This window comes from Calonectris borealis, chromosome Z (genome assembly GCF_964195595.1).
Source record: "Calonectris borealis chromosome Z, bCalBor7.hap1.2, whole genome shotgun sequence".
Taxonomy (NCBI): Eukaryota; Metazoa; Chordata; class Aves; order Procellariiformes; family Procellariidae; genus Calonectris; species Calonectris borealis.
In genome coordinates this window covers 1,983,436-2,009,674 of record NC_134352.1, presented here as the reverse complement: position 1 = coordinate 2,009,674, position 26,239 = coordinate 1,983,436, and the positions used below count along the sequence as shown (strand labels likewise).

Below are 26,239 nucleotides of genomic sequence, written 5' to 3'. Positions count from 1 at the left end.
TCTTTCTCAGATTAATCACATTTGGAAACTTTTTTCAAGCTAATTTATCTTCAAACAGTAGTAATTCATTAGATCAAGCTTTCATTAAAGAATGCACATAAAGGTCACTCCTGTGCACAACCTTACTTTATTGACAAATCAACATAGAATACCATTTAGTGCGAGACACACTGAAGCCGCATAAAATAATTTATATTTATTAGCCACTTTCTCTTCTGGACCTACTCATGAACACTTATTTCCAATCCTTTATTTAAACACCAACAGAATAAATGTAGTAAAATGCTGAACTTGAATTAGTTTAATTTAACGATTTGATTCAACGTTGTTATTCACACGCAATAACAATCTTCCAATAATCTGTAGCTAGGAATGTCAAACCAATCTAAATTCTGCTGATAATTTACTGTTTAAAAGTACTGTTTGAAGTTTAATTTTCCTTTTCTCACATTTATTTTTTCAATGTGCAACTATACCTTAAGGTTTATGAATGTATGCAGTTATGGCGAACTCTGAGTTACGCACTCTACATACATTATGACATTCTTAAGGTTTTCAAACAGTGAATTAATTTTTCCGTATGAGTTCTGCCTCAAATGAGCTATCCCTATATAGTAGTTCCAGTCTATAGAATACTTCAGCAGCACAGTTGCTGTCAATGTATAGGGTACGATCAAACTATATTTGAAATCTAATCTTACTGACATTGATGCTACCACATAGACATTGACTCAAAACTGTTACCAACCCAAGCTGCATGAGAGTTGACTAGGCTATAGACATCTTTTATTTTGTACGTTGGAAGTTTTTAAGTTTAAGACAACGTTAAATTTTTAAATGGAAAAAACCCCACTAATATTTTTCTTTTTCCAGTTAAGAAACGCAATAAAAATTATTGAGCCTAGAGCCTACAAACAAGTGAAACAGGTGTCACTTGTGACTGGAGGAAACAACATGGCAAATAAATGGAACTGAAACTGAAAAGACTCAAAAAGATTGTGAGAATTGTGAGCAGCTGGTGGAGAGAGAAAACTGCTCATTTGCTTTGCAAGATAATAAAGTCTTCTGTTACGTGGTTCTACATAAAGCTCGCTAAATCACTTATGTTACAGTCTTCACAATATTGAATATCCCGATTTATAACTTTTCACTCAAAATTGTAGAAAATTAAAACTGCTGATCAATACTACATGCAGCTAATCAGCATTTGGTGATTACCACAACTAACTTAACACACCTAAAACTGGTAAAATTTTTACAAAACAAGTATTGACTGGACTTAGGTAACAAAATAGCCAAAAGGAACATGCAGTGAAGGTAAGAGATCATTGTTTCTCAAAGAAAAATATTTTTGGCTGTCTAGCAGATCAAGAGAACTACTGAATGAAGTTTTACCTATTGAACTGAAAGAGCAAAGCATTGCTAAGTTAGAAGATCCTGCAATGTGGGACCTTTCAGTGCCATCGTCAATAAAACGTGTTAGTAATTATTTAAACTTCCATCTCAGGCCTTCCCAGAAGCTGTTAAAGATGCATTTAATTCAGAAGCACCCTCTATTTGTCCTCAACAGCTAAAGAACAGCAGAGATCAATCACTGATTATGCCATTAAAACCAGAGAAATACAAAGACTTCATCTGGATAGGAAAAATTGCAGTCTTCTTTATATTCATAATATCATCTTCAATGGAGCACAAGATGCAAAATTTAAAAGAAATAATTGAATGGCTTCTCCCTGAATATGAGTCTCTTCATTTAAATTTTCAAGTCCAGTAGTAGTATATGTTGAACATTGAGAGAACTACAGTACTTTACGGCTACAATAACGCAATATGCATCTCAGCCTCCCTATGCAGGAAAAAATGTTCAGATTTATGTTTTGTCAGAGATGCTTTCATAATAAAGCAATGGGCGACCTTTCCTGGTTTCCAAACTGCTCTCATTTTCATATCTGAAAAGAAATTTACAAACAATTGTGTCCAAAACTGAAGCCGCCACCTGAGAAAGCAAAATGAAGACAGCAAGTTGGACTTTGCACATGAGGTTGAAATTAAGAAAGATAAGAGAACATGAAATGCTGTCATCCTAAACCTTTGAAGCATAGCATTTCCGTACACTACTAAAATCATGTTGGGGAAAAAAAAAAAAGTACTCCACTTAGCACAGTCCTGAAACACATTTCATACATTCAAACATCATTACACTGTCTACTTTATTATCAGATGACAGAAAAAGGAAGGCCAAGACTCCAACTTTCTGATCACCTGTGATGAAGTTCAGAAAAAACATGTTTTTGTATTCACCTCTAAAATGTTCACCTAATAACGTCATATTCATAAGAAGAGCCACCCTGGACAGATCGAGGTCACAGGGTCCTGTTTCTGGACAACTGGCAGATTGCTTAGAGGAACAGTATGAGAACAGAGTGGTTATAGAGGGATTCTTCCCCGGTTTTGGCAACCGGTAACTCTGGAGCCTCCTGAGCCAGAGTTTATAACTGGACAAGCGTGTACAATAGTTCAATGCACCTATCCCACCTTAGTATTGTCAAATGGTTTTTTGAATGCATTTATACCTTTCTCCTTGATAGTATTCTGTGGCAATGAGTTCCACAATATAATTGGGAGGTATATGAAATAGTACTGCCTCTCTTTCAGTAGAGATCTCCTGCCTGATAATTTAAACTTGATGCCCCTTAGCTTCTCTATTATGAAAAAAGCAAAAAACCATTCCCTATTCATCTTCTCTACACCTTTCATGATTTTATAGATTTGTCATATTCCTTCCTCAGTCATCTATTTTCCAAGCTGAAGAATCTTTGTCTAATCTTTCTTTGTCTGAAAAGCATTTCATGCCTGTGATCATCCTTGTAACCCTCCTCTGTATTTTTTTTTTAAATTCTTCGTATCCTTTTTGATATGGTGTCCAGACTCCATGCAGTGTTCAAGATGGGGGCCCACATAATGAGCAGAATGATGATGTTTTTCTGTTTTGTTCTCAACACCTCATAATTCCTAACATCCTATTTGCTTTGAGGGTTTTTCACTGCCATTGAGCACTAACTGATGCTCTCAGAGAACTATTCAGAATCACTCCAAGCTCTTTCCTGAGTTGTAATAGCTCATTTAGAGGCCACCATTGTGTTTACAGAGTGAGTTATTTTCCCCATAATTTCACATTTACCAGAATTGAATCTCATGTCATTTTATCATCCAATCATTCAGCATCATGAAATAATTCCGCAACTCATCACAATCAGCTTTAGATTTAAGTATTCTAAATAATGTTAGAAAAAAACCAGCAAAGTTTGTTAGCTTCTATTAATTCCTTTTTTCCTTTTATTCACAACTGTGTCAGTGCTGGCCTTAGTAACACTGTACCGGTAACAACTTAATCTGTAAAATATGAACACCTTTTTTTCCTTTTAACCAATTATTAACTCATAAGGGAACTCCCTCCACCTATGCCATGACAGTGTCTTTTTAAAAAGCATTTGGTAAGCTTTTTGACAGCTCGTTGGAAATGCACATACTCTGTTACTGACAAGATCTTTCTTTTTCATGGGATCTCTGACTCCTTCCATGAATTCTACCAGGTTTTTTAAAAAGAAATCTGTACTGACTTTTCCCCCCAATATATTATTTCCTCCTGGTACACAGGAATCACTACGAATCACTCCTGGAGGCCTTTCAAAGACTATCATATTTACTCTTTTTCCATTCCTCTGATGAAAATAGCTGATTTCAGCAGTAAGTTACATACTAGTTGGTTGTTCTGCAGCTTCATATTTGACTTCTTATAGTACTCTGGGCTTAAAACCCATCTCATCTTGAAATTTGATTATTGTATGATGTATCAATTTGTTCTAAGATCTCTACTGCTATGTCAAATTTCAGACAGTTCCTCAGAATTACATTCTCTTTAAAAAAATGTAATAATATTCTGGTGTAAAAACTGGACAAATAACATTGGAAATAACCATGTTAGTTTTTCTCATCTGAGCTGAGCATTCCTTTTGCATGCAGCTCATCTATCAGCCTCATCAGCTCTCTTATTATTAGACTTTACAGCTGTAACAAGCTCCTCAAATTCAGTTTTGGGTGATCTGTGATTTTATATGTAACTTGCCAGCATTTATACTCTTTTCTATTTTCCTCACTTGCACAGGACTTACTCTTGCTGTAAGCTGTCTTACTATTTCTATTAGCCTCCTTTACTGGTTTAAACTAGGTTTCTTTGTGTTGTTACTTGGGAGCCTGTCAGCAGTGATTTAAACATAGCCTTTAGACAGATTTAATTTTTCACCTTCTACATACATTGTTTCATTTTCTTCATTTTCATCACTTTCTCATTGTTTCATAGTTCTCTTCATAACCTATTTTTGACTGTAGCGAGGGCTTCCTACACGTAATAGTCATTACTAAAGAATGGTGCTCATACCTTGTGCCAAATTTTCCACACTGCTTACAATTAAACAGCTGCACATATTTTGTGAGTTCTTACTTTGCTCCAAAATGCAATTATGACACTTTGCAGAAGCTGGAAGTAATACATTTGAGAATAGCTTAAATGTACTACTGACAAACTACATCAGTACATCAGTGCTTACTACATAATTCATAAATAAGAGTAAACACAGATTAATTCAACAGTGGGCGTCAGACAGGGCCATTCTCCTCCCAGGCCAGACACCCAAATCTCAAAGCTGTGCAGAAGTGTCCCCACGTTGTGACAGAGGTGATGGAGGTGGTGTCAAACTTATTCCAAGTTTGTTCATCTTCATTTTTTGAAGCTAACAGATCAGCCTTAGCATTGCATTACTTACATGCATATTGCCTTTTACAAGGAGATTCAAAGTTGTACAGCCTCAAAATTCAGGCACTTGGAAGTTTACAAACGACAGCTTCTTGGTTTGACAGAGAGAGGGTGACATGGCTTGAGGAAGTCTTTCAACATGTCTGGAACATGGACCAAAACTTCCCCAGCAAAGAAAACTAGCAGTGCAAAGAAGTTACAGAGACCAGAACCAGCACTGCACCAGGCAGAGTGCCACCACGAACCCAATCCTCTTCTCTGCCTACGCAGGGGGAATGCTTCCTCAAGCCGCCTCGGGTCTTGCGGCATCGGCGCAGCCTACGCGGTTTAGCAGACTGGGAGTGCAGAGGAGAGCTGCTGCCCGCTCTCCGACTACTGCATGGAGCTCCTAGCACAGCTCCTTCTGCCCTGACCAGGAGACATTGGCAAAGCCTGGCTGGGAAACCCTGAGTCGTTTGGGCAGGTTATCAAAACATTCCCTAAACTACACCAGTTAGGGAATGGGAACGGTAACTGTGAAACATTATAGAACTGTTAAAATAAAGGAAATTTTCCTTCCTTAGCCCAGATGGGTTTTCTTCGACTGAATATGAAGGACTGGCTGAGAACAACTGGAATGCAAAAGCTTCTCAAAGACCCTAAGAATCCTTTGTGATAGTGATGGAAAACCTACACGGTGCTGTCACACTACGGTCTCCCCTACACTCTCTGCTAGAGAACATAAAAATACCTGAACATCATCGTGGTATCACACATATTTACAAGCACTCTCATACGTGTTCTTTGGGGAATGCTTCATCACTTCCAAGGGTGGATCAAATTTTTCACTAAACAACAGCAGCACCTTATATGACATACATGTTACAAGTTCCTGAAAAAGTGGGCTTTAAAAAAAAAACTTGGAGTAGTTTACTGAAACTCAATTTGAGTTTATTCCTCTGCCTGTAAAGGCACATTTGTTCTCTACATCCAGCTGTAGAGGTCTCAAAACATTCACCAATACTTTTCAAGAAGCTTATGGTTCCTCTATCAAACCTACCACATTTTGAAAATTCTGGTATCTGGTAGGGCAAGGAAAGCTCAGCTGGAGAAATCAAACACACGAGAAGCGAGGTGGAAGCATGTCTCCAGATGCACGCACATGCTGTATGCGGAGGCAATGCCCTGCGCAGAGCCTTGGCACACCTTGTCTTTATCTGGATACTGGGTCGCAGGCTCTGCTTTTTACAGATCAAACAAACAACGTCTTCGGAAAAAAAAAATTATACTTACTGGGAGAGTTACTTTCTTCAAGTGGCATTCTTTTTGCAGTAGTTCATAAACATATTTAGTAATGATCTGGAAGAAAAAAAAAGATAAAAAGAAATGCAAACAGATGTTAAACCACTTACAGTAATGACATATCCAGGCAGACAACTTAAAGGCTAGTTGGTTGAACTTCTAAGCACTTCTATATGTTTTGCCACTTATCTTAATTCTTTACGATACCACTAATTACAGAACTTGGAGCTTTACACAAAAAAGTCCTCTCTGTCCCTCAGAAAAGGCTGCTTGCCAGTACAAAGAAATTGTAACTGTACCTGTGAATCCATCACGTGCTGCTGTGTGAATAATTATGTGCCTCAAAACTAAGGATTATAACCAATTAATATATACTCAGGGGTACAAGAAAGGCTCTCTTTTGCAAAGAAATACTTTAAAAGCATTTTTTCCACAAGCAGGACTCCTGAAACCCTCTCCCCTGCAGGTTCACTTCATGAGCTACATGGAGAGCAGATCTTTAGTCACCCTCAGCACAAGTTGCCTTGCCATTTCTATTCACTGAACAGGGGAGGGATGGGTCAAAGGTTTCTAAATAGAAGGAAAACCCTGACTGATTCCCCACTATGGGGGAGTTTAAGTCTCTTGTCTCCACGTAGAAATAAAATTGAAATTTTAGACCTGAAACAAAAGGAATTATTTCAAAGAGCAACCAAAAAAATCAACCTAGTCGCAAGGAAAGACTTGCTGTCTCAAATGTAACAAAGTTGTTCACACTTCAAAGGCTTGCCTAATATCTAAGGAAATTTTTTTTCACCCTTATATGTTCTAAGAAAAATGGAGATGCAGATGTAAGGACTTTCTAACTATTATTAATTTGGGAATTAAGCTGAGGAACAAACTAAAGCGCTTTGTCCATATGGGGCTGTAAAAACGGTTCAGAAGTAACTGCCTGGGTTTCACTGGCTACAGGAGTTAAAAAAAAAAAAGAAAAAAAAAAGGCAAATTAAAGAGGGAAAAAAGTGCTCATTAAGAGCCTGAAACGGTCTTTGCCTTCCCTTTAAAGCTTGGGGAACTATGTTTAAATTCCAGACAGGACAAGATCTAAGTCCCAAAATATTAATCCAAGAATATCTGGGTACAAACCCAGCTGGTATTCTTTAGTCCAACCCCTCAAGGCCACAATTACAGCCATCTGAACCCACAGCATATTAAGCCACAACAGAAGCGTCGCTGTAACAAAGCTCTCAAGTGATGGCATCTTAACAACACACTATGAACTGAGCAAGTAGGAGCCAGGGTATCATAAACTTCAATTTTAATTTTCCAAATGCACAATTACAAAATAAAGTTTCAATGAAGTCCAAAAGTTTTCATTATGTACATGTGAGCAAACACAATATGCAAACGTTTGGAACACATTTGAACAAATTAGAGGTACTGATGAAAGCTAATTAAAAATGTCGGCGTGTGCCCCTCCCTTCCTTTCACAAAAACCCAAAATCTTTATTAGGATTACATGAATTCTTTGCTACCCTGCTCAAATACGTTTATTGATAGAATTATGTTCAAAAAACTTTATGGTTTTAAAGAAAATCAGTCTTACCGAACATTACTATCTACAGGGAAACTGCATTTGGAGAAGGAATTTAGCTGTGAGCGATGAGTTGATTTAAGACATATTTATCCCCCAAGCAGTATGTTAGGAACACGCATACAGTGTAATTTTACCTTCAGGGGCAAACTTTTTATGGTTCACTGAAATCAACTTCAGTGTAATGCCAACAAGTAAAGCAGTTAAGTTCCTGCAGTCTCAGATGCTGATGTTGTACAGACATTAAAATGAGTATAATGATAATATGGCCTCAGACATAGAAATTTTTATTTTTCACTCTAAATCCAGGCATCTACTACGGTCAAAACCAGTAAAAGAACACTTCGAAGAGAAAAAAAATTGCTAGGAAGAAAATACATTTTAGACACCACTTGCAAAAATCTACCCTTTTGTGGCAGCTATGTATTTGTATCTATTTCTTCTATTCTCTCTCATCTATTTAGACTGTGAAGTCTTCAGGGCAGAAGTAAACCTTTACTCATTTTTTCCACAGCCTGGCTCAATGGGGCTCTGATCCTAACTGGCTCTTTATACACTACTCTAATATAATAAATAGTGGTATCAGCCTTAAAAATGGGACTGTTAAATCAGTAGAGCACTCTGGTATAGCAAAGACTTAACGTAATGAATGCTTTTAATAAGAGTAAACATGAAGAAAGACATAGTAGGTTGGAGTCTCAGATGCAAAGTGTGAGATTATGATCCTCAGGCAGCTCAGCACCTGGACGGTCTCCACAGCCCAGACAGGCTTGAGGAAAAACTGCTGTAAACTGCCCCAGTATATATAAGACCACAAGAGGGGTTTTTTGGCAGCAGCAGATCAGCAAGTCAGGGATATCCTAGCAATGGCTGGTACGCTGTCAGCTTTGAAGGATGGAAAGTGATACACAAGATTTCTTGAAGTAGCATCAAAGCCCAAAATCCCCCAGATTTGAAAACATCACCATAATGGCTAGGTTTCCTGCACTCAGCATGGATGTGCCTGGAAAATCTAGCAAAATCCTGTCCTACCTAGGAAAATGGCTGCAAGTACTGAAAATGCTACAAATCCAGCATGACCTTTGGAATTCTATGCTTTTAATTACTTCTTGTGATTTTATAGCTGATCTGCAGTTTTGAAAAATTAACTTTAAAAATATATTTTCTATAGGCATTAAAAAGATAAGGGAACCATGCTGTATTATTTATATAGCACTAGTTAGACTTACTATTACAAATCTATACAATTTAAATAGCCACAACTCCTTTAAGTAGTAGCATTAGCTTGTGAATGCTGGTATTTTATCTTTAAGATGTGAAAACCGTTGTAGGATGTTGAGAAATGTCTCGTGACTTCTTGCATGACAAGGTGAGTATGGTTACACCCTGTGAACTCTCCTGGACTAATCATCGGTCATACGGTTGCTCATCACTGCAGGTATTTAGTGACAGAGGCTGTTCAATCCAGTCCAGTGCTAGTAACTCATCTGGAACTACCAAGCAATGAATTGTCCAGTACAAGCCACTCTCAAGGCAAACTGTAACACTTGCTAGAGAGCCCTACTCATGTTATTCATGCTAACCTGGGATATTTATGCTTTTTCTAAGGCTCTTGCAACTCATAAGGTGTGCCAACACCGTAAGTAGTATGCTGCACTGTAATTCAAGGTAATAAGGTTGCTGGTGAGCAGGCAGCACCATGTCTGAGATGGGAAAGGAAAAAGAACCCACACTAAGGCTTGCCCAAAGTGTGTGAAATTAATTGTCTGATGAATGGAGGAAAAAATGGTAGTTCTGTACTTCTTGTATGAGATACTGGAAACTTCAACCGCATTTTACGGTATCTCTGCTCTTCATTCACTTCCAAGTGCAGTCTATCAGGGAAACACATCCCAAATAGGGTAAGCATCTGCACTAAGCACTATCAAGGTGTTCTTATTGCCTGCTCTGAGAACTGGGGGGGAAAAAAACAACACAAACCCCAAAAATTCCATGCCTCTCGCCACCTATTCTGATAGCAAGGGAGAAATCCTTTCCAACTACAAAAAGGCACTTAGCCTAACACTTCCACCCCCCCAAAAAGGTTGTATTCAAACTGGGATAGGAGAAACTTCCTTCCCAGCACAAAGTGATCCTCTTTGGAAGGAAACTAAATGGCTTATAGTTCAAGTTGCTCTCAGTGAGCTGCAGAGCCAGTGTCCTGCTTTCTGTAAGCCTGAGGATCTTCTGCCCTAAATGAAGTCACAGCTTTTCTTACTTTTGTTGGACTAGAAAAATCCCCAGAATGAAGGCAGGCTGATGAGAGCAGGGACCAAAGCCAAGTGGAATGCGTCCTGAACAGTAAAACCAGTGGATTACCCTGGGCATATTAAAACCACGAGTACCTAATCTCTGCTACCATTTCCTTGTTAGTTTTCCTTCATCTATTGTGGACAAGGTTGAGAGCAGTAATACATATGGTTCAGGACAGGAACCAAACTTCAGTGCTCAGAAGTGCCCTTCTGAGGAGCTTAAAACAGTCAGTCTTCTGACTTATGTTGGATATAACAGTGTGAATACCTCCAGAAGGACCTTTTCAAAGTGCTAGTGGCCCCAAATATGACATCTGCAAAGTTCTATAGTCTTATGGATAATTGGGGGATAGACCTAAGTCATGAACAGTGATCCTTCATATGGACCCAGAACATAACCTATTTTAATTACAGAGAAATTAAATTCGATGACTTGGATAGACAGCAAAAAGGATAGACAGAGAAGATCACAGAAAGAGAAACACATTATCTTATGACAGAGCTGAGATTTTACCCTTGCATTGCTAAATATTCTGCACAATGCTGGCCAAGAGTATAATGCTGCATGCGGTTTGCAAAGCAAAACTGAAGCTCCAGCTGGAAACATAGATCTGGTACACAGAACTCAAGTACATGTTAATTGGTAAGGTCCTGGCTTCATATGACTTGTGTTCTTTTACGATTATATTGTTCATATAGAGGACTTTCTTCAGGACTGTTTTCAATTACCCAAAACCATTGAAAAAGTCTGTTAGCAGTGTAATTTGTAAAATCTTTGCAATACACCATCCTGAAGCTACGTGATCCAAAGATCAATACCTGCATACGACTATGTGAAAAGAGAAATTACAGACTAAGAGCCATTGAGGCCAACACGTTTAAAGTTACAAAGATCCTGAAGGTACTGAAGCCTAAACATGATTGTAAGTGGAGACAAATACCGAAGAGACTCTTCAATGCACTAAGTATCACTATTGTCTTTAAACAGCAAAAGTCTGGAAAAGAGGACATCCGAAAGCATGCCCACAAAGCAAGAAGGCAACTCCAAAATAAGTCAGTTTAAAATTACATACCCCCATTTTAAGTCTGTAAGAAACCGAAAGAAGCCTTATAACACATATCAAAAACGTCACGAACCAGCCTGGCACACGTGAGGAAGAGCAGAACTGCAGCTGACCCACTGGTGAACTTTTTCATAACAGAGATAGCAGGTATACAGACAACGGATCACAACTCAACAACTTGTTTCATAACACCTACATCCTAATCCAGAGGAGCTGCTTCAGCACATACCACATCAAAAACCATGCTGGGACGCAGTGAAGTGCACTGAGCCTTGCTCGTCGAGCCCCCTCCCTGCTGTGCTTTACAACCCGAGTCCTCTGAATTCTCTTTTCTTCCCCTGAGCATGCTCCCACTTTCAAAACCAACCACGGGTAACTACCCACCAGCAGACTATCTATACGAAGAGAACAGCAAACCCGCTGCAGAGGGAAAAAAAGAAAAAGACAAGATAAACTACTCAAACTTGCAAAATGTTTTCTCAAGAGTGAATTCTTTGCTGAAAACATATTAAAGAAATGGCATAGGCCTGTGTGATTTGTGGCCTTTCGCTTCTAAACCGGCACCTATCAGTAGTCACTGGAAATCATTACCACGCAACGAACGCTCATGGATTCACGACAGATGTGAGGAACCCTTCGGTTACTGCAAACCACAAAGTCTCTTTGAAGGCAATCAAACGCCACATGTCCCTCTCTTCTCCCATATGTGCATCCCTCGTGACCAAAACGCCAACAACCCTGTCAAATGGTTGGTGTATGGTTAACGCATGATAAAGAATAACGCACATGAGACATGACAAAGGATAAAGCGCATGCGAGCAGTTGACAGTACAACCACTCACATGACAGAGGATGGAGTACAAGACCTTGGAGAAAGGGTAAGGGAGTGCAAGCTGTTAACCCAAGTTGTCCACACCACTGCCTGCTCCTACACACTTCTAGCAGATTTCTGGGAAAAAAGGAAATGGAGCAAATTACCGGTTAAATATATTCTTCTGGTGGACCAGATCCAGCTGGATGGATCTGAGATTTCCCACATCATGTTCCTCATTCACAGCAATTCAAAACACAAACAGAACCCCATCACCACCATTACTACTCTTGTTACCACTTTTCACTACTCCAAGGGCTAACTGCGAATGGAGACAGAACTACTCTCTCAAAGTTAACAAAGGCTGCTTCCCATCAAGAGTGAGATGAGTTGGCAATGATATGCTTACTCAGTGGATAGGAGCTTCTGCCTCTGAAGGTGTCAGCTTGTGAAACGACACTCCTTAAATACCTTATCAGATCGCTTGTTTTCATTAATTTTTAAAGACAGTTCTCGAAGTACATGAAAATCTAGAGAGCACGAGAATCTAATGGCAATAATTTTACTTGTAGGTTTTTATTAGTGGCCAGATTTTTTAGAATAATATAGATATTACATTTAAAATTAAGGTGATTGTAGCTAATAAAACATAGGTGCAATGGCACTTTCCTTCTTGCTTGGCTTCCTGGTTTTTCGTGAGTCATGTCATAAAAAGGGTTAGTACATTATTAGTGTCATTAGTAGTTTATTATTCTTCTATTAACCTTATGAGCTAACTGTACTTCAACCTCAGTTTTATCTCCTACATAAACATATATTACAGAAAAAAAGACAAAAAAAGAAGGGAAAAAATTACAATTAAAAACCTTAGTGAAAAAGACTTGCTCAGAAACCACTGAAGTCTGACCATCTCTACCTTCTACAGTAACTCACTCAGATATAATTTGCTATGCTTTCAGCTGAAGTAAAGAAAAATGCAAGGTTTTTTATTTTTCTTTAGCGAATGCAGAAACAATTCAACCTTAGGTTCACTTGTCGATTCCCATCCTGTGACGGAACTGCACTTAAAATGTCTAAGAATTGAACAGTACCAGTTCTTCTGACAAATCCACATATAGACCAAAATCAACCTCATTTGCCTTTGTGTTATTTTTTTCCTAAAGTAGTATGTTCAACTTGACTTTGCACAGTACAGCAAGAGATTCACTGTCAGCTCCCCAGACCTCTAAAATGCTTTCAACTATCAATTCAGACCTGACATAACAAGTTACAACCTCTTGAATCTAACTCTCAAAAAGTGGATCTTTCACAGGCATAGAAAGGATACTATTTTCAAACAATTTAAATTCAACCTAAGAGATTAGGCCCCTCAGCACTGCTAGTATTTTCTAAGAACTTCAAGGCAGTGTACACAGGTTGGAGGTTTTATCGCTAATCTTAAAAATAAACAAGTATAAACCACTAGAAGCAATGCCGTTACGGGTAATGGATTTTCTTGCTTTGTAAGATTTGTCTCCTCATTGGTAATAAGCACTTTAACGCCGTAAGAGAAAATGAGCACGAGAAGGACACAATCCTTATAACATACAGTAGTCTACCCACAACTTCCTCCTCTTTGCAATGTAAGAGCAATAACGTTCAGCGAAACAAATGCAAAACGAATTCCAACCGACTGCCCTGCGGCAAATCTCAAGTGGTGGGACTGACCCGAGGCTTGCTACTGCGGCTGCCATAGCCTTGGTTGAATGAGCTTTACTTTGACCCTCAAGTGACAAACCTGCCAATAAGTAACAATGAGAGATGCAAAGGAACTTTTTGACATACTGCTCTTGGACACAGACTTACCTAAGAACTGGGACAAACAAAAAAAATCCACCATCACCATGCCAGAACAAAAAATCCTAAAAGCTAAGTGGACTTTCTAAAGACTCTGTCACTGCAAGTTAGGAAAAAAAGAAAAAAAAGAAAAGGAAAAAAAAGGAAAAAGAAAAAAGAAAAAAAAAAGAAAAAAAATCAATGGCATTTTAAAAATCAACAAAAGACCTCACTTGGATTATAGTGTGGGAGAACAATTCATTAAGATGGAACTGACATTACCTCTAAGGGATTTTTTGCATTTTCTACTGAAAGCAATTCAATTCAATCTTAACACATGGGTGTGATATTCTGGATTCTGAGTTGACTGATCACAAATAGGATCTCAAGATCTTTTGAAAGAATTAAATGAAAAACAACTGGGATTTTTCATGAATGCAGCATATACTGTTGATGCGATTTGACCCAATGTTTTGTTACATGGTCTTTGCTGACACCTGTTGGTTTATTTTTTGTTTTTCTTTTTTTCCTTTTTAAGAAAAGCATCTCTAATTTTAGAAATCGTTTGACAATTACTTGGCTTCAGAAATTGCTTAATTACATAGCCCATGTTATGAAAATTCTCAATTCTTTTAAAATATGTATACATATACATATATATGTATTAGTACTAAGCAGAGGCTTCAATCAAGCACCTTGCACTAAAAGCAATTGAACATCAGCAGAAAGCATGACCTCTATCCCCAAGCTGAGATAAGAAACAAAAGGATGAATAGGTTGCAAAGCAAAGAAGAAAAATAAAAAAAAGCCCAAAAGAATATAGGAGGAACAAATATAAATGAGGCTTATAAACACGTTTTAATAGTCCAATTCAAGAACTAAACTTTAGGATTATTATCTCTAAATTTCATATTAGAGATGAGTTATGAAAAGGGATCTGAAGAAAGAGGAGTAGCAGTTTTGATTATTCCAACTACTAATGCAAAAAACGTAATTTAGGTGGAGAGGTGGTGCTATGCAATTTTGAAAGGTTAAAAATCCATGCCAAACTCAACTGACATATCAGATTAACATAGTTAAAGCATACCAGCTTTTGTAGTCACAGACAAAAAAGTCAGTGATGTGTCAAGCATCTCATTTTGCCACCTTTGATTCCTCAGCAGAAATGACCAGATAAATATTCACAGATGGACTGAAGGCTTAATTTTATGTAAATCCACAGCAGAACTCAAATTAACACCTTCTTTCCATAGCAAGATGTCTTAACCATTTTGCCATCGTGCTCCAGAACAGTATTGGGTCAAAATAAATTGGATTTACATAAATTTAGCTGAAAAGGGCCATGGCGCTGACCGTTAGCAGCATTTCTTTTTTTCTTTTCTTGGCACAAATAGTAGTTGATACCCTAAGGAACACAAATCACAAAGATGTTTATAGTTCACTATTAAATAATACCTGCACCTCTTTTTACTAGATCAAGTAAACCAAATAGATCGCACCAGGGTCCTTAACTCATTGTGTACTTAAGTGGCAAACTCGGGACCCTCACTTGCTTTGAGTAACTGACAAAAGCCAGCAGTTAACTTCTAAGAGAAATGGCTAGCTTGCTTTCTGCTTTTCTAGTCTAGGGTTATGATACCTAGCACTCTGAAAGAGACTTCCCCTTGAGGAGAGAAAATCCTGCCCTGAAGGCACTGTCTCTTATGGGGGCATCAAGCTGAAGGTTAAGAAAACACCTTGGACATTGATGAACCTTTTTCTATTCTTTTTCCTCACTGTTTCTCAAGAAAAGATGTCCTTTTTCTATTCCACATGATTGAGCCCACCTAACCTAGCCTTGTGTTCTGCTGGCAGGCAAACTCAAAGAGGGAGCAAACTACAAAAAACTCCAGGTACGGCAAATGCCAGGAGAACTTTCGATCAAGAGGTAAGGAAGATTGCTTCATATGTGACAAATAAAATCCTGACACTTTCGCTCTTGTCTAAAATACAGGAAACCATTTAATTTAACTATGAAAGAAATTATTATTTAAAATGTCTTCATTAATCAAATTTAGAAAGGTTAATTTTTGTGGTTTTTCTACTTTATGTTTAAAGCAATCCTACAAGGAAAAAATATTCTTGCTAACTGAGGTTTATAAAATAAACTTCATAGCCCATACTACTCCACTTACAGTAAGAGGACAGTATGTAAGGATACTGTTAGTTGTTCATGAATATTTATGTTGATGATGTCCAAAGAGCATAGCAGATCCTTTCGTCCTATGAAATTATGACTGAAAAAACTAATGTAGCCAACCATGCAGCACGCACATATCCAAAGACAGAACCTCAGTGTAGTGCGTCTCATCAACCTATGTGGGCACAAATATCAGGAGAAGAGGAAAAACAGCTAATAGTGAAGCTCTGTACACTACAATTTACTGCGTTTTAATGCATTTTACCTATATACTTCTTTCGGGAAGGAATCACATCTTTCTCAGTCCAACCACCAAGATACAGTCCAATTACACATAAAGTTGCTTAACATGACAGTGATTAAGGCGGCTCACAAAAATTCATGATTTTATGCAAACTTCAAATATTAGCTTGTGAACAGTATAATACTTAACATGTCTGAGTAATTTAGCAGTTATTTCTAAAAAACCTGTGAAGCTATGAAACAGCCTGAGTGAGAAAATACTGCATAAAAGCCCCTTCTGATGTCCATTTATAAACCACGTGCCTGGGATTGGTTCATGTTCGTGTTCGATTTCCCAACAGAAGTTTGCACGATGGGATCCTTTGCTCTTTTGGAGGGGTGGGGCATGCAGAAGAATAGCCAGGTTTGATTAGACAAGTGGTTCAATACAGTAGTTGTCAGTAACAACTATATCAAGTAGGAAGTAATGACAATTCCTACTGAACAATGATATCAAAATATTGTCTGAAAAGGAAACTTCTTCCTAACATCCAGTTTCTGTAATTTTTATAGTATTTCATAGAAACTTGAAGTAGGCAATTTATCACCTACGTACAGATACAGAAAATGGACATCAACACCAGTGAGCCGCGTGCTTGTGTGCAGTTTATAATTATACCGCAGCCGCTAGCCTGCAGAGTTCTGTGTTCGGTGAAAGGGTATTATAAAATAGAAAGACACATGAAAGACATTTTAAATTCATCATATATCAGATAAAGTGAACACAAATACTAGTCAAGAGAATAAAATGAAAAGGTGAGATTAGGAATCAGATTTGTGCCTAAAAGCAATTTGTTCTATGACAAGAGAATTTGGTACAATTATCTCTATGCCATGAAAACAGAGCAGAGAATCTGCATTGAGGATGACCCGCCCTCCATCAAATACAAACCGTATTTATTGCTCTATACAACACGCAGTGCTGTGGTCACACTCTGACTGAGCGTCTTCATCGCCACCGCTATTGTCAGTCAATAATCTGGGCAATGGGCACACTAGCCCATGGGCACACCCCCTTTGTTCTGCTCAAAGCCTACTCCAGACAGAAGAGGCAGGAGGAGACCAGCACGTCACCACAGAGTTTGGCAGCAAGTGGGCTGACAAGTGACAAATCGTCGCATTATCATCTACAGTTTGCCTATAAGCTTGTTTTCCATGCTTCTCCTTTCCCATTTTCCTCTTCTGCAGACCGAGACTAAGCTGTAAACCTGGGACTATCTTTTGGCCAGTATTCACAAGCTGGCTCTAATCTGGTTTTGCTCCTGGGCACTTAGAATCATAGAATCAGTAGGGTTGGAAGAGACCTCTAAGATCATCGAGTCCAACTGTCAACCCAACACCACCATGCCCACTAAACCATGTCTCTAGGTGTCTCATCTACACGTCTTTTAAATACCTCCAGGGATGGTGACTCCACCACTTCCCTGGGCAGCCTGTTCCAAGGCCTGACCACTCTTTCAGTAAAGAAATTTCTCCTAATGTCCAATCTAAACCTCCCTTGGCACAACTTGAGGCCATTTCCTCTCGTCCTATCGCTGTTACTTGGGAGAGGAGACCAACCCCCACCTCGCTACACCCTCCTTTCAGGTAGTTGTAGAGCACGATGAGGTCTCCCCTCAGCCTCCTCTTCTCCAGGCTGAACACCCCCAGTTCCCTCAGCCGCTCCCCATCAGACTTGTGCTCCAGGCCCTTCACCAGCTTTGTTGCCCTTCTCTGGACACGCTCCAGCACCTCCATGTCCTTCTTGTCGTGAGGGCCCCAGAACTGAACACAGGATTCGGGGTGCAGCCTCACCAGTGCCCAGTACAGGGGCACGATCACCTCCCTGCTCCTGCTGGCCACACTTCATCACACACACCAGCAGGTCCTGCTGCATTTCTGACCCAGGCTTGGGAAGCTGCTCTTGCAGACCGCTCCTGCGCCCAGGAGAAGCGGAGCCTGCAGAGGGCAAGCACCTACCGCAGAGGCACCGGCAGCTCCCGCAGGACCCGCAGCAATTCACGGGCCACAGCAAGGCACAGACAGGCAGCAACCTACCGCTTGCCACGAGAACCCCTTTTTTGTCCCCTAATTGATGGCAGAGACCAAGCCTTTTCTTGAGTTAACGAAATGGAAGCCTTGGGTTTTTTAAACAGCAAAATGCCTCCACTGATACTGGAAACAATTACTGCTGCTCCTTTTGATAGTCAGCCAAATACTGTTTTTGGCTGTGTTGAGGGGAAATGAATATTGTGGCTTCTCCTGCTATTTGGGCTGCTGGCTAATTTTTCCAACACAATATTCCTAAAATTATGAGTTGTAATGAAGGATCAAGAACATATGCATTCCTGAATATTGGAAATCAGCCCAAAATTACGTTACTACAATCTAAGTTAGGACCCTTTCTGTTACTGAATGTAGCCTGTCCAAAAAAATCTTTACGAAACGGTTCTAAAAATGTGCATCAACCTTCCCTTCCCACTTGCACTCAACTTATGATTTACTTAATTTCTGTTCACTCTATCCATCTTATCTCCAGGGTTACAGGCTATTTTTATGTCAAAAATTATTAGTAGGTCATTCAATACTGCAGCCAAATGAATTCTGCTTTGTAACGTATCTGACAATATCCTCAGCTGGTTTCCATTGGAGATGGAAAGGTAAGCCGAAGAAACTTATAAACACAAGAATATAGTAAACATTTCACCAAAGATCCTAACTTTCTAAAAGACAGTGGAAGAAAAGATATTTTAAAATTCTTAGGCAGACTGTGAGCTGAAGTCAGATTTGTCTTACAGAAAGATCAACGAACACCATCTTATGGATTTACTTTGGAATTATCATTCTGTATCTGCATTAAAAAAATTGTTCAGAAGGAAATATTACTGATATATTTTATTACTTTGCAGTTCTAGCTTACTGATGTAAGCTAACTTGAAGCCATATACTTCCAACTCAAAATGCACCTTGATCATTTCCACAAGCTGATTTCAACGTATCCACTGTGAAAATTATTTGAATTTTATCTACCTACAACCATACACATCTGGAAATATTTTTGCATACTTGACATCACCGTGACCAAGAGCATCAAATTATGTTGACATCTGCAAGAACTGATCAGACCTCTCACTTCATGATTAATCCTTACGTGGTCCCTAGCAAAGTAGCATCCAATGCTCTCTGACATTCCTAAAATACTTAAGTGAGAAGAGGTGTGACACTGTAAACTGAATAGTAGACTGAAACCCAGGACAAGTGAGAGCTCTGTTCCTGGCTATGGGTACAAGCTCACGTTATCAAACAAGCTGTTTCCTTTTCTATTATAAATTGATCTCAAGGCACACGCTCTCCTAAAGCCACTTTTGCCAAACACAGTGGAGTTGGACAGGGGTATGTATGCTAGTAGGTAATACTTTTTCAAATGCACCATGACATGTCTTGAGAAATCGGTTGGTGGAAGGCAATGTGCGCCCTGAAAGGGAAACCTCGAATAGCAGAGGATTCTGGCAGCAGGTGGCAGGATCCACACTAGGAGCAGCACTTGACAGAACCATAGCTTTGATACGGCAAGCAACCATTCCTCTTTGACTCTACGTCATGCTCCAACAGCCTGACATTCTGACCCTTCCTGAACAACTGGTCGAACAGTTGCGCAAGATTTGTGGTACTCCTTCCGAAGTTTTCATGCTGTATTTAACAAAACCTCAGTGAATCACATCTGACGGCCTTACAAAACTCAGAAACCAGAACATTTTCTCCCTTAGAAGTCAGCTTCACAGCCATATGAGCCTAGCTCCATCTGCCATGGTCATTTCCCTCACATATCACAGGAGCAAGGTTCATCTAAGGTCTCCTGTCTACTAGGAAGCTCCACCACCGGAGTATGCAGACAGACCTCTGTAGCAACCATTCACAGTTAGGGTGTTCCTGCTTAAAGGCAGTCTGCGATTTTTTAATTGTTCAGCCTGATATAACTTGGAAGCTGCCCATGCTTTGAGCAGGGGAGTTGACTTCAGAATACCCAGAGGTGCAACCAAAATTATTCTATGATTCTAAGATAATAACCAGTACCATTAGTAAAGACACGCAAAACATCAATACCACGCTGTGCTGGTTTTGGCTGGAATAGAGTTAATTTTCTTCATAGTATGAGGCTATGTTTTGGATTTGTGCTGGAAACAGCGTTGATAACCCAGGGATGTTTCGTTCCTGCTGAGCAGTGCGTACACAGCGTCAAGGCCTTTTCTGCTCCTCACCCCACCAGCGAGAGGCTGGGGGGGCACAGGAGCTGGGAGGGGACATGGCTGGGACAGTTGACCCCAACTGACCAAACCATATGACGTCATGCTCAGCATATAAAGCTGCGGGAAGAATGAGGAAGGAGGGGACTTTCGGAGTCACGTTCCAATAAGGCTTCCCAAGTCGCCATTATGTGTGATGAAGCCCTGCTTTCCTGGAGATGCAAGTATAAAGGTATAAAAGACTTCAATCTAATTGTCCTGAACTCTAGAATGCGTAATTTTTGACTGCCTGGGGAGGGTGTGCCTCCCCTCTAATGATGAACCAAGTAGGTTTCTTCATCCCTCACAAAGATCACTCTCATAAGACACATCAAGAAGTAAATGGAAGAAAAGACATCGCCCCTTTTCACATTAATGGGTTTAGGCACAAGATAAATTCTTGTAGCCCTTTGCTGGGACAGTAAGTATTATGTAGACGTGGATACCTAGAACAGAAAAATATGGTCCTCAGCCATTACTGTAACAGCGCATGCCAGCATGGGCTTCACAAGTACAAGCCTGTGTGGATCACAATGATAATCTTGCCATTTATACATATGACAGAGAGACTTGCTTCTGTCCTTCTGCACTTGATTCAGGCAGATAGCACATGTGATGTTTACTGTATTTATATTTTAGGAATGCATGTGATACTGATCAGTCATTTGGCTGGCAGAAACACCCAAAATGTGCATTCACTACACTGACTGCTGTAATCCTCAACTTTCCACCAAATGTAATGGCAAACCACTGTAACACTGGAAAAGGATTCACGAGTTCTGCTGTATCTTGGCCACTTATTTGAATTACATTCTGGCCATTCACTTCTTCTACACATGTTGACTTTGAGGCTAGTTGCTTTCACAAGAATAGCAACATACGTATACATATGTATAGGGACGTACACACACTGAAGGAGCTCAGTTTGCAACTCTTGAGCATTGGGTCTGCTCAGTACACCACTTTCCAGTGAACAGTTTGACTTCTGTGGAACGCATACCCCTTCTGCAAAAAATGCCAAATCCCTCCCTCAGTGAAAGATCTATGAAGTTTGAAGCTGAAGAAAAACCACGAAGAACTTGTGCAACTATCAGCATTGAGTCCTGACATCTTTGACACTTCATTCTACCTCAACAAAAACAATTCCTATCCTAAAGTTTCATCGTTTCTATTTTGCTGACAGCTATTTTAGCATTATTCTCCACCTCCATTGCTACCTGCAGTTTCATACAGGTTTTTCACTAGTACACAGAACAACATCTGTTTTAAAACTTACAAGTTAAAAGCATCCCTAAGTCAGCAGTAACAGAAATGTTCACTCAAAAATTGATGTGCACTTCCACAGTATCAAGTAAAGCAGGATTAAAAAGCTATTTCAACAAAAATGAGGAAAAAACCCAAATACACTTTTTGAAAAGTTGGGATCAACTGTAATAATCAATCTTGATACATTTGATGGCATAGAGAAAACCGAGTTTCAAACTCCTGATGATCAGGCAGTAAGAACGCTTCGCACTTTCAAAGTACTTTCATCTAAACATTTTTTCTGGTTACCTGTCCTAAATTTTTTTCTTTTGCTTGAACCTTCTGCCTTCCTACAATCTTCATAAAATATGAGTAATTTCCTTCCTTCATTTATATCATTACCTTCAGATGGAGCAACCTACTACAGAAACACTCCCTTTGTGCTTGTTGTACCAATATTATATGAAAATAAAATACTTGGCCTCCATTTTTCATTTAAGTTTATATTTTTTGTATTTTTCTAACCAACTTAATGGAACCAAAAGTACATACAATATCCAGAAAGGTGCCCCACCTAGAACTGCAGCTTACATTGGACAAACACCTCCTTTTCTTACATTTATTATTTTCCCCTCTTGCTTTTACATCAGCTTTAAAATCTACTGCACCAAAATTCTCATCAGCACGTGATGAAGGTGCATGTCTATTGCCTGAAAATTAATCACGCCTAAAAGCAAGTTCAGATAATAAAACTTAACAAAAGCACTTCCAAATACATTTTATACATTTATTTGTACTTTTATGTGAAACTCTCCCATGCATTACAACTGTGATGGCTATATGTCAGGTTTTATCTTTAAAAACCCACTTAGAATAGAGCCATATATACTGGAAATGAGGACAGAAGCTGAATTCCTGAATCTAGAAATTAAAAACAATGTGTAAAAAATTAATTTCAGAATTTTAACCACCCTGAGTTTTAAACCATTATTCTTTTTGTTAAGCTTACTTATTTTTTGCATACTTTTTCCAGCCTGTGTTATGGGGTGTCAGATCTACAGTGAAATAAGAGAAACTTACCATAATATCTGATAATTTACACTGCTGGAAAGAAGGCAAAAACATATGCACACCCCCGCCTCACCCCCCCACCAGTTAATTCAGTGAAAAGAGAAAAATAATTTGTTTTTCTCCTCAAAGATCTTTCATGCCTTACTACCAACAACATACTCAGGGTACCACTCAAGAGAGGAACTGGAAAGAGTTAGGAGGTGCAACTACCCAAAATCCACAAGAGGCAAATCTGGAAACCCTGAATGCGAGAAGGAATTGGCACTATTTGTGGAGGAGCATGACGCTGTCCTGAATCGTTACAGACAGGACAGTGCATGAGTTAAGACAAATAAGTACTTACTAAGCCTCTCAAAATCCTAAGGAACCAACCTATTGAACTGATTAGTCATAACTGCATCTAACAGTCCAGGCACGCTAACTGGCTATTTCTGCTGCAGCGATCAACAGAAGATAAGAGATACCAAAATTCAGTTGTGATTGAGTTAATGAATTGAGCAGCTGGAGCATCTTAAAGTAATTTTAGGTTGTTTGCACATCCAGAAATACAACACACTATTGATTTATAATTGAATTTTTTTCCTTTCAAATTATTCCTATTAAGGACTGACACAGCTGATACAGCTTTATTAAAAAATATCACCATTCTGCTGAATTTTAATAAAAATATTCCCAGAAAACTGAAAGATATAGGTTTCTTGTTGAAGACACAGAAAGTCTTAAATTCTTTGTCCTGGAGAAGCTGAAAATCCTGTGAAAGAGAACTAACTCTTCCGAAGTTCTGCAACTGAGGTAAAATAAACATATTTTAAAAGAGCTGCTTGATGAAGGCAGTAATCTACATATCTCTGGTTTTCAAAAAACTCCTGCTGAAACAGTAGGAAAATACTGTGCTTTTCACAGAAACTTTTGATATCACTCATGGAAACAAGAACCGAACATTCACAAATCAAAGGTGAACCAGCTGGTTGCATCACATATGCCGATTTGTATTCTGCCTAAGCGCTACTTAAATATAATTTTTTCTAGTCACCCTCTAGTTCGCCAAAAATCAGTTTTTTCCACCACTCCTTTAGCAGAAAATCAGCCAACTATATTCCTTCTTACTTCCTTGCTGCGAACTCTCTGTTGATTTTGGAGTTCACTATTCTATTCACTGTTTTTAAGCGGGAATAAGGCCAACGATAATTCAATTTTATTTTGCTGTGCAATAGATCTTGGGCTTTTTCTAATAAGAAAAAGGAGAAAGATGGGAATGGATACGTTTAGATAAAAGGTAGATTATTTGTATTTTTAATTTCAGCTACATGAAAATGGTTGGTACAAAAGTTTAAGAACTGAGAGTCTAAACTTTTGCATATAAACCCAGGATAGCAAGAATGGTTCTAATTGAACTAAAGCTGCTGAAGGTTTTATTTTTAAAAAGCTCATGATTAACTCATTGAAACACTCCCCCTACTCCAATTTTTGTCTTCTTTTTAACAATTAGTACCATTCTTTGAATTGCAGCAACTTGCAAGTGCTTTATAAACAACCATCTGCCTTATTGTATCTTCTCTGCTTTTCACTGTTTATCAATTTAAAAATGTAAAACACATTTATCAACACATTTATCAACAATGTAACAAATTCCCATCTGGGTTTATGAGATGCTCATCATTTCTTTCAAGAATCATGCTAACAATAATTATGAAACTATCTCTGAACCTTTCGAGTACTGTCATGTTACTGTGATGAACCAACCTACTGCCAATTGCTGCCTACAAACGAGAAGAGTTCACTGAAGCACATCTGACATAATCATTCCAGTAAAAAGTCTTCACAAACAGCAGATTTTGAAAGCGGATTTAGCATATGCAAATGAATATACTGCAAGCAACAAAGATTCATATTTAAATTTGAATTTCCTTAGGTACTATTAAATAGTCTTCAATCCTTGCTAAGCTGTCTGTCCATCCACTTCACTCACCAAACAGCAACGCTGCAGATAAACAGATTGTTAAAAGCTGAAATCTTTCTAAAATTCCTAAGACAGTACACATACACAATTTAGATTTTTTTGTGCTGCCCCTACCAGCATTTTCTTTCTGTTATCCAAGGCATCGGTTCAAAACCGAGTGAAGTAAAAGGACTGCAACCTTAAAGAAATGTACGATTACCTATAGCTTGGGAACTACCATTAGAGAGAAATTCAATACCCTGCCCCACTCTTAGGTGCTTTATCTACTTTGCTTGAAGTCTTCCGCGTCATGTATCTGTTTCACACTTACCTATCACAAATTGAAAATAATCAAGTTAGTATGAAAAAAACCTGCAATCAATAAGGCATGGATTCCTGAAGAACTGCATTTATAATTGACCTTGGTGTCCAAAAAATGACAGGTGTCATTTAAGGTCTTCCTCCAACTGCTACATTCAAAAAGTCTCTATTCCATGTGGATTCTTATCTGTCTAATACGAAATGAGATCACACTTTAATTTACTTTAAAGAACCTGCCCAATCTCTCTCTTCTGCTCAGCTGCCTATTTTTGTCCAAATAGTACAACTCTAAGTATTTTTACGACATTTACTCCACTGTAAACTTTTGCTAAAGCAAAAACCTTCTGCAACATTCATTAGTAGATGGGGCATGACATGCACAGAACTAGGACTATCAAATTGCTTCCAAAGGAGCCCACCCAAAATGTCATTTACCCACTTTCAAAAATAAGGATGGGGAGAGTATTTCAATTTCACCCTACCCTTGAAACAGGACTTAGAGCTAGGAACAGTTTGTATTAGATTCTCAGCAAGGATTTTTACTATCCACATGAAAGTTTACCCTTACTTGACTGTAATACAAGACACTGAAAAAATTCAGTTTACACATGCTCAACAGACACCTGTTAAGTATTTGGCATCTAATCTCTTCGAACAGAACCACCTCTTCAACAGCTCTAGCCAAACAAGCATCCTGTGAAAACAAATGTCCGTGAACCCGCCTATATATTACATCACTATCAACTTACTTTGTCCTTTCAGTAAGACAAATTTTTCCAACCATTAAATAACTAACAGCAAATACATATTAATAAGTCAAGGTACACAAACGTAATTTTGCTTAATCCATGGTGTGCAGCACCTAATTTATTATATTAAAGTCTCGCTAGCCAGGGAAAATCTGGAATGTTTAGTGATAAACTGTCTGTGCAAAGAAACTGAAACTAGAGCGTAAGGATTTCTACTAATCATCTGCAAATTTTGTTTGGAACTTGATCCTGCAGCCCTTATTCACAAGATCAGACCTATTGAGTTTATTCACATGAGCTTCGGCTGCAAGATTGGACCTTAAGTACTATCAGGTGCACGTGCAGCCTATCATCAGATTTTGGGTTATTCATGTAAGAAGCTACCCTTTCAAATGCAGACTACTTAATGCTTCCTTCTTCATTAACTTACATGTCCTCTTCTGCTGTTCTATGCTTTCATTTGTGCTATGTAAATAGCTTCTTTCTCTCAGTCATCCAAACAAATAATGCTCTTTGCAACCAAGGAGGAAATTAGTAGCAGGT

General features: G+C 38.7%; 1 protein-coding gene across 4 annotated transcripts in view; it reads right to left on the bottom strand.

The window, feature by feature from the left end:
* ARB2A (ARB2 cotranscriptional regulator A) overlaps window positions 1-26,239 on the bottom strand; it is a 269,602-nt gene that overhangs the window by 208,681 nt on the left and 34,682 nt on the right. For all 4 annotated transcript variants that reach the window (XM_075136555.1, XM_075136554.1, XM_075136553.1 and 1 more), the window contains exon 5: window positions 6,086-6,151. In XM_075136555.1, the coding sequence (XP_074992656.1) occupies window positions 6,086-6,151 (66 nt within the window). The remainder of the gene's footprint in view (window positions 1-6,085; window positions 6,152-26,239) is intronic.